Source organism: Bombus impatiens, unplaced genomic scaffold (assembly GCF_000188095.3).
Source record: "Bombus impatiens unplaced genomic scaffold, BIMP_2.2 scf_0135, whole genome shotgun sequence".
Taxonomy (NCBI): Eukaryota; Metazoa; Arthropoda; class Insecta; order Hymenoptera; family Apidae; genus Bombus; species Bombus impatiens.
In genome coordinates, this window is record NT_176554.1 from 1,808,426 (window position 1) to 1,828,144 (window position 19,719).

The following is a 19,719-nucleotide window of genomic DNA, read 5'->3' on the forward strand; positions in this document are numbered from 1 at the left end:
ACGCTAATTGTAAATTACGACGCCTGTCGGTTATTAACGTTTACGAGTTAACGAGGCACGATAACGAGCGGCGGCACAAGATCGTGAACGTTCGGACCGAACTTTTCTATTTAAAAGTTTTCCCCGGCAACATTGTATTCGGTCGTAGTTCGATGGTATGTCAAACTTCGTAACAGGGGAGAGGGATACGACTTTAGGTGGATTAAACACGCAATGGAGATTTCCGTGCGCGATAAACTTCCCTGGATTAATATTTTTTTTCGTTCGATCGTTTGTTTAAACTTTAATAGGATCTAAACAAGAGGAAAGTAAAAAGCCGTGAAGCTAAGTAAAACCATGACGCACGACCAGCGAGTGATTTTTTCCAAACGTTTGCACGGATAGATAAAAATATGTAAACAGAAAGAGAGATTCGAAATTGTTGAAATATTTGTTGCGTGATATTTTCTGTTATGTGCGTATTAAACTAGTGCCCTATCATTTACTGCATTTGAAACATTGTTGAAATACTGAAAAACTGTACTGTTACGATACAGAAATAACAAGAAGAAAAACGATTACTACGTTCACGCGACATTCAGTAAAATATTGAACTATAGTGGAATTTGTACAAGACCATTTTTATCATATTTACAGTGGCTAGAAAAAGTATCGACACATACGTACTTTTATATTTCAACGAAGCGTTCTATATCTGATTTTCATAATAAAATTTCAAATTTTTACCCTCGTACAAAGACACTACCGAAGAATGCCAAGTTTAATATACTTGGTCTTAATTAATTAGCATACGAAGAACGCCGTGAAAATACTTTTTGTAGCTACTGTATTTTATTTTCGATTATTTGCTCGATTGAGTACAAGAGTTAGGGGTAAACTTAAATGAGCCGCTAAACTAATCAAACAAACTCATTCCAGTGTTTGCAAACCAGCGATAATAACTACGTCTATGTAGACGTCATCATTGGTGTCGTGGAAGTTTGATATAAAGCCATCTAAAACTGACTCTGCCAGCTGGCGAACATTCGCAAGAGAAGTCCTGCGAGAATAGAAACGGTCTGATATTCTTCTTTGTCTCTCCGCCCCTTTCGTTTCCTCGGATGGATTCGTTCTCCTCATCCTGACCATCTCTTTCTTGGTCTGTCTAACCGAAGTCCTTCTTAGGACAGCGATAATGTGCATCATATATTAGTTCGATATACGATCGGTTCACCAAGACTCGTGTGATAAGTGAAACTGGCCTAACTGCACTGTAGCCAACGGGGTAATTTACGTACAGCAGCTCGCAAAATTATTCGTACAATTACGTGCCATAACAATCTTATGTACGCATATTGTGCAATTTATACAAAACGTTTTGAAATTTCATTGGCGCGAAAATGAAGTTTGAACCGAATGTGAAAATATATATGGAAGTTACAAGATACCTGGAGAGTCCGTGCTGTATTTTCTTATAAAATAAAGAATTTTGTGGTTGATAATTAAATTTTAAGTAAAACAGAAACCAAGATCAGAACGTAGATCCAAGGAAAATATACCAAAAGAAGGTTCAAGTGGAAAGAGCTAAATTCAGATAGAATTTCTAAAACAGCGTCGTTCCAACTGAAGTATTCGAGAATCCCAGCAATAAAATTAATACTTTACTTTCCTTATAGGTTAAGATATAATCTTTCCTCTGTATCTGTGACTTTATAATATTTATCTAGCTTTAAACTAACTAGAATACGTCTTTGGTAGAAAGCAACTATATAATCAACAGCAGTTTTACCAATCAAAAGGGAAATATCAATTGGGTGAAATTAATATTTTGAAGGAAAACCGTAATTTTCCTTATGAAGTGATATTTTGCGATGTTTGTAACTGTGCGCAAACATTTTCTATCGCGATAGAATGGCAAAGAGACTCGTTCACTCGCCTTTGTCTCGATAAATCGATTTTGTCTCTATATATTCACATCGAAGCTGCTTATAATTAAATTTGTTTCAAACTCCTTACACGTATATATGGTATGTATTTGATCTTTTCATGTTCTTTTTGTTCTGTTTTAGATATTCCGTGACTCTATTTGAGTCTGCTCAAATCACGTTATCGAATGCGCAAAACGTTCAGTAGATAACTCGATAATAGTTATCGACGTGTGTTTCAATTTATAAAATAAATATATGTGATACTTGTACGCGAATGTACGATAGACGCATGAAACAATTACCGCAATATTGAATATCTGTTTCAATTAATTATGAATTGTAATTATTATGTACAGGGTGGAAGGAAATTATACGTCGCCCCAATTATCACCTCAGGATCGGTGGGGTTTTGTTAAAAAAAGGGTGCCACGAAATTGACATTGACTCTGAAATTTAGGGCCAAATTCTTTTTCGTTTGCATCACACTCTACTCGTCACGAGAGAACCATCCCTGTCAAAGGAACTGTTTTACTTACAATATGAATATGTTTACGAAGAAAATTTACAATATAAATTGCGTATTATCGACGAAGCAGAAGAAAGCTACGCATTAGCTCGAGAAATTCATAGAAATTTGATGAGGGATAATAGAGGGCTATTAAACTGTAACTAAAGTACAACTTTCGATTAAATAGAAATTCCAGATTGACGCGATTTCCAGCAGTTAGGCCAACAATTTGCTAATCAAGAATATCGCGTATACTGGCACCAACGAGAACCTAAAACTTCACTACCGCGTGTGGCAGTAAACTGAGAGGGAAACTATTAGCTACTTGCGTCGTATGTCGTTCAAATGTAACCAATTCGCATCATAACACTAGACTGTTGATGGTGCGCGTATCAGCAACAGAACAACATACGCTACTAGGGTATTATTTACGAGCAGCAGTAAATTATCAGAGACGACACGGCTACTTAACCTGCATCTGACTATGAAGTAAAAGCTCATTGTAAATAAAACAGCTGCAAGAGCTATTGAAGCTTCAACTCCATTTTTCAAGAGAACGGTTGAGTTTCCGACCGAATGGCACCTTTGAGAAAGTCGTCGCTCGCGACCAGTAAAATACAATGCAAGCAAAAAAATTTGATCTGAAATTTCAGAGTCAAGGTCAGTTTTATGCGACACCTTTTCTTAACAAATCTCCATCGATCCATAACGAGATATAGAATCACGCTACAATGATCGCGGCGTAAAATTTTCTATCACTCGGTATATGTACGAATTAATTAATTAATATTTTTAAGTACGTATCAATTAATATTTTTACGTTCTGTGGATTCTAAACGAATCCAATTAATTTCAGAAATTGATCTATTATTTTATACAGTCTGTTTTCGAATTATTTAAAGTAATTGCAATCAATAATAGAAAACATTTGAAACGGTACACGTACAAATGAATAATTTCGTTCTTTGCCGAACAAACATTAACTTTTAATTCAACTTACGGAATGACATACCTGCGATCGTGTTAAATGACAAAATTTATCGGATGTTCAATCGGGCTTTAGTTCTTTCTGGAAAGATTTAGAAGTAGCCGTAAAAACGTACGAATTTAACGCGGTGCTTTAACCATTAGTCGTTATTAACCTTACCACAATAGGTAGTTGCAGCGACGGGAAACGTACTTCTTTACGGGAAAATTCTCCTCTTTTTTTTTTAAATCCTGCAGCGCCGACTACGCCTGACTCCTAAATCCTTTGAGCGTGACACGGACCATGATTCTACTTAACCCACATAAAGTTCCTCTGTGCACCAAGACTTAGAGCTGAAAATGGTGATGGTGGGGTCGACTTGGGAAACGAGAGACTTGCCCAGAGACTTGCAGCTGCAGCGTGCAGGAGTTAATCCTTGATAAATCCTTGAATTCCGTCCTAATTCAGTATCGAGCTACCTAATTTCATTTCGTCATCGACCTTTGAGCTTCTGAACCTTTTGCTTTCGTTCTTACGAAGTCGTATTTTCTATTTTTTTTTTCTTTTTTTACAATTCTTCTCTGCCACCTGATAGAAGTACGCATAGTTTGATTTTTCTAGACTTTAAAAAGCTTAAAAAAGGGAAAAAGGAAAATAATAGCGATATCATACTATTCGAGTATCGAAATTAATTTCAAGAAATCAAAGTTCCAGACCCTCTTCCTGTTAACTCTCCTATTAATCTTCAGCTCATATTGCTGGATCATAGACGGCACATAATGATACGAGTAGGATTTTTAGATTAATTAATCGCAACTTCCATTCTGTATTTTTCCTGGGTCTTTCGTAAAGTAGCAAATATAAATAGAGAAACCGTGAGGTCAAGTAATTTAAGCAATTTCGACTTCAAATTATTATAGTTAAAAAAATAACCCGATTACAATATATCGGTTATGGCACAACTTTCGACGAGAACCTCATCCGAACAAGTATAATATGTTCTATAAAACGTTCAACAACCACTTCCTGCAAGGTAATTACTTATTATATACAGTTGGTAGAAAATTGCTATAAAGAAATCAATTATTTCGAAATTCCTCTGAACTCCTGATGCCGTTAAAATGTCAGTGTTTTACGGGTGTTTTGTGCCTTCATTTTGCTTATATCGGAGAGCACGTTGATTCACGACCGATTCAAGCTGCAAGCTATAAAAACCTGTAATTACTGCGACGGTGAAATTTGTGGCTCTCAAATATTAGTTCGCAACGAGGTGCATATTTTTTCCATGTTTCGCAAACCGCCCTAATATCCCAACGTTATGAGCTTTCGTTTTTTAGTTCTCAGAATAAACATTTCCCAACAAAGGATAATTGATTTCGATCCACTTTTCGTTGAATCAATTAACTTCGTTCCGTTTCTGCTGAAACAACTACATTATTTGCTTTCTCACTGTTCGCGTTTCCACGCACTTTTAATAATAACTGTATGGTCCAATTAGCTGATGCTTCGTTTTCAGTTTGCCCGTATTTTTTGAACGAATGGTACTCAGTCTGACATTATTAAATGTAGCATTGTGAAATTTACCGTTGGAACGTCCAGCCAGCGATAAAAGCATTCGTATTTTTTAAACTAATAACTGGTAAATAATTTTGAAAATCTTGCTCTTTGCTTCGTTTTTATTTCGACTTAAACGTTGTTGAAAGTTATAAGATTCTAAACATTTACTTTCCTTTGAAAATTATGTACGATTCGGCGAATGGACGCAACAGTGAATGGAATAGTAACTATCATTGATTCGGAATTTAGGATGTTTAAAGGAACAAAGTGTATATCGAAACTAATACTTAAATACGGATATAAATAACCTCCAACGAAATTTTAACTAAAAATGAAAAAAAGCACAGCACGAAGATCGAGTCGTTATACCACACAGGCTTTTCTCAGTGAAGTGGATATTATTTTCAAAAAGAAAGCAACATCGTGATCATAATTGCTAACTTTCTGATACTCATCTGTTTACGACTAATTTAAGTTTCAAAGCACGTTGGCGCAAGTCAGATGAGCGTAAGAAGCTGGAAGAATGATTAATTCAATGGTTAGTTGAACGATCCGTTCCGAGCAAGCAAAACGAACACCAGGGAGAGAAGTGGGCGCGTGCTATTAATTAATCTTGCGCTCGATAACGTTTACCGCGAAGGTCGTGGTAAAACTTGCTAAAAGCGAGGAAGACCCTTGAGAAATGTTTCGATATATCAGCGTTAAGCCGCACTGTCAGACGCACTCGGATATTACGCTGAATGGTGCTGATGGATACTAGGAGACTCCTCTCTGTCAGCCACTTGATACAACCATTCCTGAGTATTTCTCACAATTCGTAGGAGATAGTGTGTATCGCTTCTTATTCGACTTTCGCAGTTCCAAAGTATTTGCAAAAATATCCAATGGTTCGCGAACGTATTCGAACAGAGAATTTTTTTACGAATACATCGTAAGGAACTTTTATCATATCGTATGAATGTATGGTAGGAAGCTTTTTTGCAATTTAATTGGCATTGTAATGAGACACGAATATCGTGATAATAATAGTGAAATTTGAAACAAATCCGAAATTGTACATACAAGTTACAAGACATTTATTATAGACTTATTGTTCGTGAAAAATTAGTATACAGCGCCTCAATACATATTGTGACTTGTGTCCCATTTAACGTAAGGAATAATTTGCTGATCTTCGCGAAGAGTATTCAATAAGTGCTTCCAGTAAATGCCTCACAACTTCCATATATATTTTCAGATCCTTTTCATATTTGACCAATGTGAAATAGATTAAAAATCTTGCGTATTATGTAACGTTTTAAAACAACCATTTAAATGACATAATATAACGTAAGTAATATAATTGATTAATATAACGTGAGTTTTATAGTTGAAGTTCTATCGCGCTTGAAATCCACCGATCTTAGGTATGCACCGACATTAATGCACCAGTTCAGTCTTCTCTCTTAGCCATCGCCACGGTTGACCTCCCCTTTTCTTATTCTCGCAAAAATACGATCTCCTGTGTAAAAGAAGTGGACCTTGTACTCCGCGTTCTTCCATGCGAACTTGGCGTTGGTGCGCACGGTAGGAAGTCGACATCTGTGCAGTTTTAACGTGGTCGGTGGCGTTAGAGATATCCAGTCACTGGAATACCTGAATTTCCTAGTACGAGACTATGCATCGTTGAATATTATCAGCGTAAATAAAACTCTGGAATCTTCGTACCATTTTTCAATATACTTATCCCGATCTGAAACCAGGATAACGAAACCTCGCGTTGTTATGCATCGCGTGAGTGGTGCATTGTTCGAAACTATGAATGGAACGTTTCCCATTCATGGAATCTGTTCGAGACATGTTCCTTCTTCAAGTATGCAAGAATAATTAACGATTAATATCGAGCAAAAAATTATCGTTTTAGATAACGCAGTGTAAGACTTTTAAGACGATATCAAGTTCTTATTCGATTTTTTTACGTTACGTAATTTATCCACTTTTTAAGTAAATATAATAATTGTCTTAAAATTTCCAAGTGGGAACGTATATTAATCCTGTAGGTAATATAGGAGAATACCGAAGAATGTTCTGATCTGAAAAGGAAAATTAGGAGGGTGCGTGTATTGCTATGTAAAGAAAAGCGAAAATCACGTTTCAGTGACAAATACGGCAGAAATTTAGGAATGCCGCCTATGAGCTTTTTTGCGTCGATTCATCAAGCAAGTTTTGTTACAGTTCCAGGCACGGATACGCTACGTGGAATCTTCACCACGTGGCAGAGCAATCTGTGACCGCAAAAATCACAGGTCTCGCAAAAACAGCACCATGTTTCACGAGCGTGATGAAATATGGCGATGACCGTCAAACATATCTAGAAATGTTAACAAATTCGCTGATACCTTCTACTTTCGAAAGTTTAATGCTGTTGATATAAAAATCTCACGGCAAATATACGGAGTACGTTTATATCAAAGCTACGAGTGTTAAAAAATAAATTTTTATCTAGATGCTGATAGTAACTAAAATTATGAAATTAATTCAATGGAGCACTAGATGGTGATTATTTATGAAAATTGAGAATATAAGTATACGGTTGAAGATATATTCTACTCATAAAATCTTTCTTTGCATATTAAAAATCAACTGGAACAATTCGATATTTTAGTGGTCAAATAGCTGAGTTCACGGAAAGCCAAAAATATACTATTATTAATTTTTATAATTTTTATTTAACTATATGAATCTCAAGAGTCTCGAGACAATTACTATATCTCGCCCAAAATTGAAAAAAATTATAAACGAATTTTATTGTAATTATTCACCTAATTTGATAGTTTACGCGATAAATAAAATATATACCAATGTATCAACAATTTGACTAAAAAATACGCGCAAATACGTACAGAAATATCGAAAAGCTGCTAATAATAGTAGAGACGCCCTATGACTTTTAAACGGGAGTGTATTTGCGTATACCATACTCCCTGCAAACGAAGACGTCAGACGAAAGCAGCGAAAAGACGGGCATACTCTTTAATCTCTGGCTCTTTGGACGATAATCTTTCTCTGCCAACGTAATTGCTTAACCCATGCAGGTAATAAGGTTATCCAGCGGTCATCATCGATCAAGGCCTTAAATCGATCGAATCACCGACTCTCCGTTGGCTTAACGCGCTTCGAGGAGCCGACCCCGTTACCGTGAGGTGTAATTCTCTTCCATTCGATTGGGCAAAGTAGTTCACGTATACCTATAAAGAGAATCGTCGACTATTGATGGAAGACTGTTCTCGTATTTCTTTCTTTGTCGTCCCATTCCTTTGGTCGTTTCCGTCGTGTTTTCTGGCCTACGCCAACGATCCCCGTTTTCACCGACGCGACGTTCCTTTTGTCATTGTAGTATCTTTGCAGTTTCACCTTTAACTCTTCTCGTCTAAAACCCTTGACGTCGACCTCGACTCTCTCTTTCTCTTCTTCCAACCTCTCTGTATCTTTTCGTTCACCACTTGTTCTCTGTCTCAGTTTCTGCACCTTTTTCCACGAGATCTCGCAACGAGCCGAGTCACTCGAAGGTAAATTATCTCACCTCCGTTGAAGGGCACATCTCGAGGAACATATAGTACGTATTTAAGCCAAGAATCGGCCTTGGGGGTTCTTCTTAAACTGCGCGAACGTGTCGATGAATGGACGAGGTTTTTCGCGTCTTCTGAAGTGTTGGTTACCATGCGAATTATATATATTATATTATATTATATTATGTTATGTATTATATTATGTAGTCAAAAATATAGAATAAAATTTTTTTTTAATTTTTTTCTTTTTTTTAATTTTTTCTTTTTTTTTAATTTTTCCATCGAGACAACGATATACAGTGAGATCCGTTATAACGTACCGCACGCGTACCGAGCGAAGATTCAAAGTCGATTTTCTCGAAAACAAAGCCTCAAATTTTTATTCTATATTTTCGACTTCTCTTTTCGCGTAGTATCACCCCCTTTCCGCGTGTACCACCAGTTACTAATCACCCTGTATATATAGACTATGGATTTTTATGCAAATTCATATTTTTGGGAATATAATTACAAGGTTCGAGCCTTGGTAGAAAATTGATTTATATATCATTATATTTATGTTGAATATTTATTATTATATTATTATAGTATTATAGGAAGCACTATAGTTTAGCTATTTTATATATTTTCTCATTTTAATGTGCAATTTTGTACTTCCAGGTTTGTCATAAATGTATAAAAGCGCCAGTCTATTTATACATTTTGCTAATAGAAACCACAATATATCTAGATGTACAGGATTAAATTTACTATAATCGTGTTTATTATAGTAGCAAATTGTACCAAACCATGAAACTTATCTTATCACGAGCGCTCTAAGAAATTTCGTATCGTGTACCGCCGATGTTCACCGTAAAACATGTTCACTGTAAAAACCGTGTTCACGCATAAATCTTGTTGCGGATAAGTGAAAACTTTAAAGGAATTAACTATCTCCCGTTGACGAATATGGGCCTTCTAACTTTATTGATCCAGTTATTTTTGCTCGGTCGCTTTTATACTACTCGGAAATTTTACTTATATTTTCTTGAATAATGGATTCGAAAATAACATGTTCATAGTGGGTCTTATTTTGATTGTTTTACAAAATAGAATTTTTTTAGAGAAAGTTAATCTCGGTATTTCTGTAATCGTATCTCGAGATTAAAATCTATTATTTTTCGAACGAGAGTTAGTTACATAAGATTCAATTTTCTCACAAACCGGACGTAGTTTGAGGCAAACGCGAGTTACAACGTGGATTAATTAATTTGAAATGTTAAAAAACGGAGAAGTAAATGATGATAAGGATGGTGATTCTGTACAGTTGTAATAGAAACGCTTCAGGACAGGACGTTCTACATAGAACGTAACTCTTAAATTATTTTTAAACGAGAATTTAATTGAACTCTTAAATTCCTTCCAACATTTCTACCGACCACTCCGAGTTAAAGTATTTAAATAATCTATCGTATTTTAATATATTAACCCTAATTTTCACACTTTACGATAATTGTAAAATTTAATAAATTGTGGCCTCTAGAGAAACTAACTTAATACCAATATATTTTACGATAAAACATTTCGGTAAAAACGAAATAAAATTAATGTTTTTTTTTCACTTTTATGCTTCTCCAAAATTAACGATTCGTGCTACGTATTTTATACTACGTTTCTTCTCGTATTTTTACTGCCATGTGAAAGCTGTCAAATCGTAATACAAACATTTAATTAAGAGGAAGAGCGGCAAAGGTATACGGAGCGAATGTCGCTTCGTTTCATTTCACGATTTATACGAAACTTTGGAATTTTTCATTGCACTCTAAAAACTTTTATCTTCATAGAAACGCTAGAGTTGCACCTTTCCCAGTTTCAATCGTTACGCGTACACGGATATCTCGTTACAACGGGTCACATCAGAAAAGATTTCTCGTTCGATTTTACTTTCAACTCCCTGTGGTCGCGACATCCATGAGAAACGTTCGAATTTACATAACAATCGATTTAGCATTCGGCCTCCACTCCCAAAGACGTCGAATTACCCAAATTGAATACATCTAGAAGCCATGAAATAAATAAGATAAATCGCAAGCCACATCGTCGTCGATGCGGCAACAGCCGAGACAGAAATGATGCGAATAGATCGGAATCGATTAAAGAAAAATCGTGGAAAGTACCTAACGAATTAACGATTGAAGTTCGCAGGAAGAAATCCTCGCTGCTTCTTTTACGCAAACCAATAACGTGTCAAAGCAACAAGTTTCTTACGTTATTCGCTTCATGACATAGGCACGTTGTACGCGTTGCCAGGGACGAAATGAATCACTCAACTTTTGGTTTGGTTATTCACGATATAGGATAACATACCAATAAGTTGCTTTTAACGAAAGGTATTCTGTTACAGTTGCCTGAATAGAGCGGATTTAATCAGGGTGCACGACGGTACGGATTCAGGGGCGCCCACAATAGCTGTGCTCTGCAACCAAGGAACGGAAGTGGAAGTACTCAGCACCGGGTCAGACCTGTACGTCGAGTTCGTCGCTAATTCCGAGTGGCCGGGCCAGGGTTTCAAGGCGATGTTCCAATTCCAGCCATTGGACGATGCGCCGCATCCTGGTGGGTAACGAAAGACACTGTTTCCTGACATTATGAAAATCCACCGATATAAACCATCTCTTCCCCTCGATTCCATCTGAATTTCCGTCATACCGTGTTGTTTGAATAATCAAAAGCTTCGAGCTGCAGTCGCTGAAAGCCAAAGTCTTAAGGAATCATTAGCGTACGAATTGTCATCGTAGAATTGCAATCAACTCTCTGGAATTTTCTGTCATTACCAGAACTCGTTCATTTTTCATGCATCAATTTCCGTGGTTTAATCGACGCCCGGTTCACTCGTGTTTCTCAACTTTTGCAGTCGAAATTTACGGTGATTCCGTGGCTGACATCTCAGATTGTTCGAAATTTCTGCGAAGTTCGTTTCACCAGTGTTAAGCAAGTTTGTGGTTTCTAAATGACGAATGGCGAAAATCTTTTCTCGACTGTAAAAAGTTACGGCTACCTATTAATCTTAATCAGAATCAGAAGTTGCAATAACATTCTACGGAATAATCGTTCTTCTGTTTGATGAATGCTATGCAATAGAAATAAAATGCGTTTCTGTTGAAAAATCCTGGGAAAATAGTTTCATTCGTATTTATCGTCGCTCGAACTTTTTCTATGATAATTCATGATTTATGTATCGCGGTTAACTGGAAATGGTAAAGCAGATTATACAATAAAATTTAACGTAATAACAAAACTGACTGAATAACAATACCCCTGAGTTTTAAGTTTTTCAGAACGGATAATTCTCGGTTTTAGAAATAGATAAACACGAAACATTATTAAACAAGTGTTGTCAAATTCGATACCCTGCAGTCTCTGTCGTCGGTATCATAGATTCATCAGAGTAATCGTTTTGCAAGCTCCACGAGGAGTGTCGCTGAGATCAAACGCGAAAGCGCTTCGAAGCAGAACTTGCGAGAAGCTTTCAACCCTTACGTTCGCCCTATCGGTAAAGCAGAATTCACAGCTTTCCGACATACCGTAAAGCAGAGCTTTGGTTAAACTGCTCTTTAACTTTTCGTTTATCCACCCAATTGCTAACCCTTTAGATAATTTCTGTAAGCTGCTCTCGTTCGAGAAATACCAACGAAGCACGAAATCTGCCACCTCCTTGGAACGTGTTATCGGTGCGACAGTCTATTTGCATAAATTCGTTATTACGCGGACGATAACATTGGTATCCCTTGTTGGTTCAACCTCCTTACGCGTTACTGACATGTTAATCGCGGTCAAATTAATTAACGACCTTTTGACATTGACGCCGGTTTCTCTGTCGCTTCGCTTGTCTTGTTGTTCCCTTCGTTAAATGAAGACATTGTCGAATTTTGTTGATAATAATTTTTATAACGATCGCATGATTAATGAAGGTTTTCCCGCGCGTCGTAAACGAAATTGCGAGCGGAATAAGGATGGTTTGCCCGGTTGACTATTTATGAGGTAATAAATCATGAATGGGGACCGTTTGCTAAGGTAGATTGGCCATGTTCCATTCGCATACGCGACTCCCAACTGTAATTAACGGCACTGTATATTCCGAGGATAATTACAATAATGTATTTCAGAGCCGGACAAGGTCGTCCCAGGGGCCGTTACCGGTAACCCCAAGCACTCGGTCATCGGACCGGCTGTCAGCGCTACCAGTAAGTATATCACTCTATGTCGTCGATTTATTATCCCTCTCAATCAATAATTTTCCATTTATCCGATTATCGTCCTATAGTATTCAGTCGGTAAGTGACTACTTCGGAGATAATCCGAAGGATTCATAGAAACGACGGACAAGATATATGCTTGAGCATGGAAAAGTAAGGAGTGCCGATTTATTAGCACGGTTAGTTGTTTCGATAGCCCAGATTGAAAAAATATAAATATATTATCAGACGACTAAAGTAAATGAGACGGTTTTGAGGAGATTTTAATTGACATTTTAGGATCGTTCTTTTTTCTTTTATATTGTTCGTGTACCTTGCAAGTGAGACAACTCGAATAAGTTTTTCAGTAAAAGCGAAAAGCTATTTGGAAGCTTCCAAGAAACTATTTACCATACATATAACGTTAGTAAAAAAAATAGACTTTGGGAAACAATGGGCAAATATTATTTGCGTCATCTCCGCCCCTTTCATGGTTCCGATGATCTTGCAATCTCTCTGAATTATTTCGAGTTGTGGTGCTATTGATACGCACGAACATGATTACAATAGTAATTTGATAATAATTATCAATTTAAGGTTCGCAATTGTTGTTATAGACATTAGTAAGTTTTATATTTTGAGTTCGATAAATAGGGAAGTAGAAGCTGTAGTCTATTGGAATTTATATTTTCATATTTGGAATACTGAGAATCTTGAAAGTGTCGTAAATTCACATTTTATAGGGAATTTGTTTTAATTATGTACGTCACGTAAGTACGATGAATGTTTTGAATATAGAAACGTCAGAGTTATGCAGTTAATTAAATGCAAGGTAAGCATATAAATATAATATACAGTCGCGTAGATTAATTTAGTTACTACTACATGTAATAGTATATTAAGAGCTATAATTAGTCTAATCTTGCACAAATATTTATTGCGTTGGCAACTAAGTGATTGCGTCAAATGACAAAATCCTCAATCACTTAGTTGCCAACCCAATAGAAAGATATTCAGTAAATTAGTTAAAACTGTGATCTTTATTCTTCTCGGTATATAAATCTTGAAACATCATAGGAAATAATCTGTGTTAATCTAAATTGTTGGCTATATCAAACCGTTCTTTACAATTCCTATTATTCGTACATTCTTAAAGTCATTGTTATTACGTGCTTTTTTCATTCGAACTTGCTTTATCCCTTCTACCATTTGTGCTAGGTAGTAAAAGTTTTAATAGTCGAAATCTAGAAAGCGGTTCAGCAGAAAATCAGCTCTCACTGAGAGAAATGTGTCTTGTAAAGTTAAATGGTCCGGAACATTCCAGCAATCCAAAATTTCTCTCGCTTGTGGAATGGTAATGTAACTAAATCCAAAATACCTATCAACTTGCCAATTAGTCTATCGTATGTAGTGCACATGTTATATGATACGTATTGTATACTAACATATCATTTATTTGCATAATCTTTGTCATTCGTTAGCCTGTTACAATTCACAGATAATAATTTTCGAAAAAATGAACAAGACATAGGCAAATAGAATTATACGTTGAATAACTGGTAAATCGTACTTATCGATTTTATAATTGATCATTCCTCTAATTATATTAATGGCGAGCGATAATTATTAATTCATGATCCGTCGAAATTTATCTAATGTCTGGTATTTAGTAGCTGGACATGTGTATCAATATCAATTTACATGGTATCAGACACAAAATAATTGAACAATATATAAATCATGTACAGATGAATAATTACAGTTGGCGATACATTGATTTGGATCCGACGTATTATATTCACATTATTCTACGTACTTGTTTATTTAAAATCAAATTAATATCAAGGGACACGCATTCGTATAGTAAAATCTCGTTTATCGGAATATCAATTATTATTGATTTGGAGATTGTTCCTTGTAAACAAATTGGAAACAAAGAGTAAAAATTGCTTAGTTTGAATATACCCAATTTTACCAGTATAAAAGTATATCCAATATTTTTTCAATAAAATCGTAGTGTGTAGAAAAAACACTTCGCGCTACGATATATACGATATTGACATGCATAAAACATGTATAAATCGAAGTACAGAAGCAACGAAACATCGAGGTTTCGATGTCCGATGTAAAATTTCACTTTATCCGGAAAGTTTTCTACGGACGAAGAAAAGCAAACGTAATAGCGGCGCATAGGTACTGTTTCTGTTGTTCAAACAGATTATTTTGATGTCTCGAACAACACGGTTGATACTCGCTGCGATATGATTTCTCCGGGAGTTCTTCGAATATAACTTCACCGGCTGAGTCGCATAAACTTTGCAAGTTGTGTGTACTTTCGGAGTCATCAGCCGCGTGTAACGCGCGTCCTGAAAGCTCGAAGGAGAGACGAACTTTATACCTTTTTCATGAAAACTAGTTCCCCGGGTTATGAGCAGAAGCACTAAACTAAATTATTCGGTTGACAAGTACAAGGTGATCCAGCCTTTGTATACGAGTTCGCTAGTCTTCACTTTGACGTTCGTATCGATATTCGCGCATAGCAGCTGATATTTCCTTTCTTCTTGTGTATCGCAATTCGATGCTTATTTTACATTGTTCTCCAAACAAACAGCAGGTAAAGAAAGTGGAAGCACAGTTTGCAAACTTCAAACGTTTCCGAGTTTCATAATTCTCCCTCTTAACTACCGTGCGATACATGCTAGATATGTATAAAAAAATTAAAAATTGACGATCTAAAAAAAACATTAACTATTTCAAAGAATCGAAAATCATCGTGATATCGTTTTCGCGAATGTCGATTTCGAAATTGTACGAAGTATGCTTGTGTTCCGGTGGATATCGATAGCTCATATAACGTAAACGTATGTTTGAAAAATCAATTTTTTCGAAAACGAAAGCACATTTAAAAAGTTTTTATTCTTTATACTCCATTTGTCTGTTTTATGAAGAATTACACCCTGTGGAACCATATATATCCATTTGTTGAAAACAACATCTATGCTATTGATGTTACCGCATGCAATTCATATCAGTTTCTCGTTGCAATAAAAGAAAATGTTATACTAAAAAGACTGAAAGGAAACTTCTTGCTACGGTCATGTTTTATCGCGGATGTAATGATCCATATGCGTTCTATTGTCTGCTACTACTATCTTTCATACATTTCGTTATTCTGTATAAAACATTATTCAGGTAAACTGGCATGATTAATTTATGAGATATTTTATGTAAATATCTTTATTAAAAAAGATTTCTGACACGCTTCTTCATTGCGTTCCAGGAACGATGTACGTTTCCACGAAGCGTTTCAGCTGCTTCAGGAATTTTTAATTAAATAATCTTTCTAATACTCCCAATTCTTTTTTTACGTAGAATGCCCTGAGAATTTCAGCTATCTATAAAAATAGAATATACGGTGTTATTTGTAAAAAATTACATAATATGCGATATTTCACTCATGCGAAAATGATATCCTCCTTTTTCTGTTCAGTGGCAATAAAATAAGATTATCCAATCACGTGATCATTCTGTTTAATAAGTAATTAACATTCAAATCCCAGGTGTCGTTGTTTTTCGCATAAATTTGATTTTCTTTTTATTTCGCATTTTTATTAAATTATTCTGCATATAAAATATAATATATTGGTTCGATCAATCGATATATCATTTTAAAAATTACCGCACAATCGTATTTGATTTCTAATTTGCGCGAAGTATGGCGGAACATAAGCAAACAAATAAATTATACTTTATTAAAATAAATTCATCTCGCAATCACTTGAAATCATTATATCATCTTTGTGATATAATATGTATCAATTCATCATGCATGAAATTTGAAATAAAATACGTTAATTACTCCTGTCCCCGAAAATTATATATATATAGGGCAACTGATCGTTAATGTTTACAGTTGTACAGTACGTTCAGCATTTCACTAAAAAGCAATCCATTGATCGTGAAATTAATGACAAAAATTATTGAATTTGATTCAACGAAAAAGTATTCAACGGCAATGTTTCGAAATACTGTTATTATACATATTTTTAAAACTACGCCTAAAATGAGAAAAGTTACAGTCAAAATGATTGGCCATCTTCTCTAGCGGATAATCTTGCTATCTTCCAACTGGAATATAATTTCCAGAATTTGTAGTGTCAGAAATCATAAGAAACGTCTCGTAATTCCTAGAAAAAAGTTTGATGCTAAGTTAAAAATAACTAACTATAGTAAATAAGGATGCTAGTGAATTAACTAAATAAGCGAATGTTCCCTGACCTATAGAATTAGCGTAGATGAACGTTCGATTTACGAAGTTAAAGCAACCGTATGTCGTACAATACTGTTCCATATGTGACAAAGAGTAAAGTTTTAGCAGTTTCCTCAACGTTTCTCGCGATCGTTTACGTTTGTCGAAACTATATCTATAGAAATGGTTACTGGTGACCATTACCTAAGTCCAATGCCCTTTAATTGATCTCGATTAATCCGGCAGGACGAATAATTCCAATATTCGAGCCGGCTTAACTTTAATCTCAATTTGTACACGGTCCCCGGGTGACACTGTTTACCAATGTAAATCTATCCTGCGCAATACGGGGTGCAACAACACCAACGAAGTCTCATGAACGCGCGCAATGGTAACCTTTATCAGCACAACAGTATCCCGAGTGTGTTCGGGACTTAGCTCCGTTGAGAAGTTTGCTGCGTGGAAAGCCTTTGCACTACCGCACCCTTACCCCCTTCTAACCCTCTTCACGATACTTAGGTGTAACCGTAAAACAAGGTACGTGATGTATCTGCATGCTCTTATATACTGAACCTACTTTCGTATGCTCTACACCCGCCGGTAAGTGCTCTAAATTATCGGAGCACCTGCACAGCACTGGATGTACACTGTCGCTCATAAGTATACAGTGGCTCACGCAAATATTCGAACATTCATAGAGGCCTTTCGTGTAATGTATACGTCCTCGGTGAAAAATCTTAAGTATTATGCTTTGCTCGACATTGGCAAACGTTATGGATGAATTACATCGTAATAACCCGTTTGACTTGGTATCTTGTAGGATAGAGGCAGCTGTTAATACGTTAACGATGTTCTTTAAAAATGCGGCCGACTTAAAATCCATAATTTAGATATCAATGTCGGATATCAAAGGTTTATTAAAAATAGAAGCATACTTGGTGGCGGCAGTGTACAAATATGAGTGATAAACTGTAAGTAGGTGTAAAAATGTAAGTACGTGATAAAGTTTCTTTCGACGCGGGTAAGCGAAAAAACTCCCGACCACATAAGGAGAATTCCTCTGAACGAGGGAACAGTAATTGCTACGATGAAACGCGTACGCCCTGCTTTAACGTTCTCCGAACTTTTCCCTCTGTATTATTGCGCGATATCGTTGCCAGCTCAATTTCCGAAAATATTTTATGATCTCGTGACGAAATTGATCGGGGTTCGAGCTATGGAAAATCACCGAAGTCTTGAGTTTCTTTGGCCTTTTTCTCCCGCCTGTAATGGCACGCGCTCGTTTTGAAAAGGTTCCGTGGAGTCTTGAGAGCCTTTTAAAATTGAAAGGGGAACGACGTATCGGTGAAGAATGTTTGAGGTATTGCTTGTTTTTTTTATCTTTACCGTGGAAATGGTGGGCCGCGATTGAATCGTATCGCTGAAACGTTCCGATCGACGTGTTCAATTGAAAATCTCTGTATTCGAATGGCAGAACAAAATATGTTCCATTATGAAATAAAAATTGTGACATTCATTTCGCGGGAAATAAATAGCAACGATCAATTCTGTGATTCTATTCGACGATAATACGATAAGTTTTCTAAATCTATATTCAAACAGAAAAGCAGAATAATCGAAAGGTTCGTAACAAAATAATCAAATTTTACGGACGAGTGCATTCAAAATTACCGATATATGTTACAAATATCGCTGGACAGGAATTAACCACCATTACCATTAAAATTTACATAAATATTTATAGAAAAATAATTAATATAGATAAAGGCTTGTTGAAATTAAGCGATGCAAATGTTTGGCAGTTATCACATACAAACTTGACTTTACATTTACGATGGAAACAGCCATTCTCGATACTTTGATCAAATTATTTTCTTTGTACATATGAGCTCGTCCATATTACACATGAGCATTTACAATGCTAGCAATTCAATGAGGGTCAAATATTGTTCTATATATACAGAATGCGTACATTCGATTGAACGTAACGTGAATTGAATGTAAATGAGTAAACTCCTACGGTGTAGATACGTACACATAGTTAAAATAATAATCGTACTTAAACAATGGAAAAATTTGTTCACTAAGCGCGGTTATCACCGAATCCTCTACAACGTTTAAACTTAAGGTATCATTCGAAATGTCTTTTTTAAATGTAAAATGATTTCAATTTCCAAATTTAGGCAAAATATCGTATGTTATTCAAAGGCTGCAAACATTTTACGATCAGCATTAAAAAATCATATCACTCCATACCGTTAATTCCGTTACAATATTTTACATAGTTGTAGCTTGAATTTTCATGCATTCTTTCAATATCCCCTTGAACGATGAAACTGAAAAGGCCGTCTCGATAAAGTAATTACCAACGAAATTAATTACGCGGATAAATAGATAGGCAAACTTGTTCCATCGGACTAAAATGGACAAGTTTTCCAATTTTCTCAGCTAGAATGAGTGGGAGAATCGCGGCGTGGCGTTCGCGGCTACGACGCAATATTGTTGTACATTTAGGATCAGTTTACGGTTCCTCGTATACAACTGTTTTGCTGTGGACTGAAAGGAATAAGCAATAAATAACGCTCGTAGACACCGGTAATGCTCTGCTAAACGTATATACGAATTACGCCGTCGCAGAAATAACGTATCTGGCAGATAAAGCGGAACAGGAGACGGTAAATTCTGATGACGTTTTACTTGGAGGCGTGGAAACGAAACGGCTAGTTGCTCTAAAAAAAAAAAAAAAAAAAAAAAAAAAAAAAAAAAAAA

General features: G+C 35.9%; 1 protein-coding gene across 3 annotated transcripts in view; it reads left to right on the forward strand.

Moving 5' to 3' along the window:
• The window catches only part of LOC100748598 (suppressor of lurcher protein 1), a 531,082-nt gene that overhangs the window by 230,973 nt on the left and 280,390 nt on the right, over positions 1 to 19,719 (forward strand). For all 3 annotated transcript variants that reach the window (XM_033319041.1, XM_003486834.4, XM_033319042.1), the window contains exons 7-8: positions 10,871 to 11,082; positions 12,633 to 12,710. In XM_033319041.1, the coding sequence (XP_033174932.1) occupies positions 10,871 to 11,082; positions 12,633 to 12,710 (290 nt within the window). The remainder of the gene's footprint in view (positions 1 to 10,870; positions 11,083 to 12,632; positions 12,711 to 19,719) is intronic.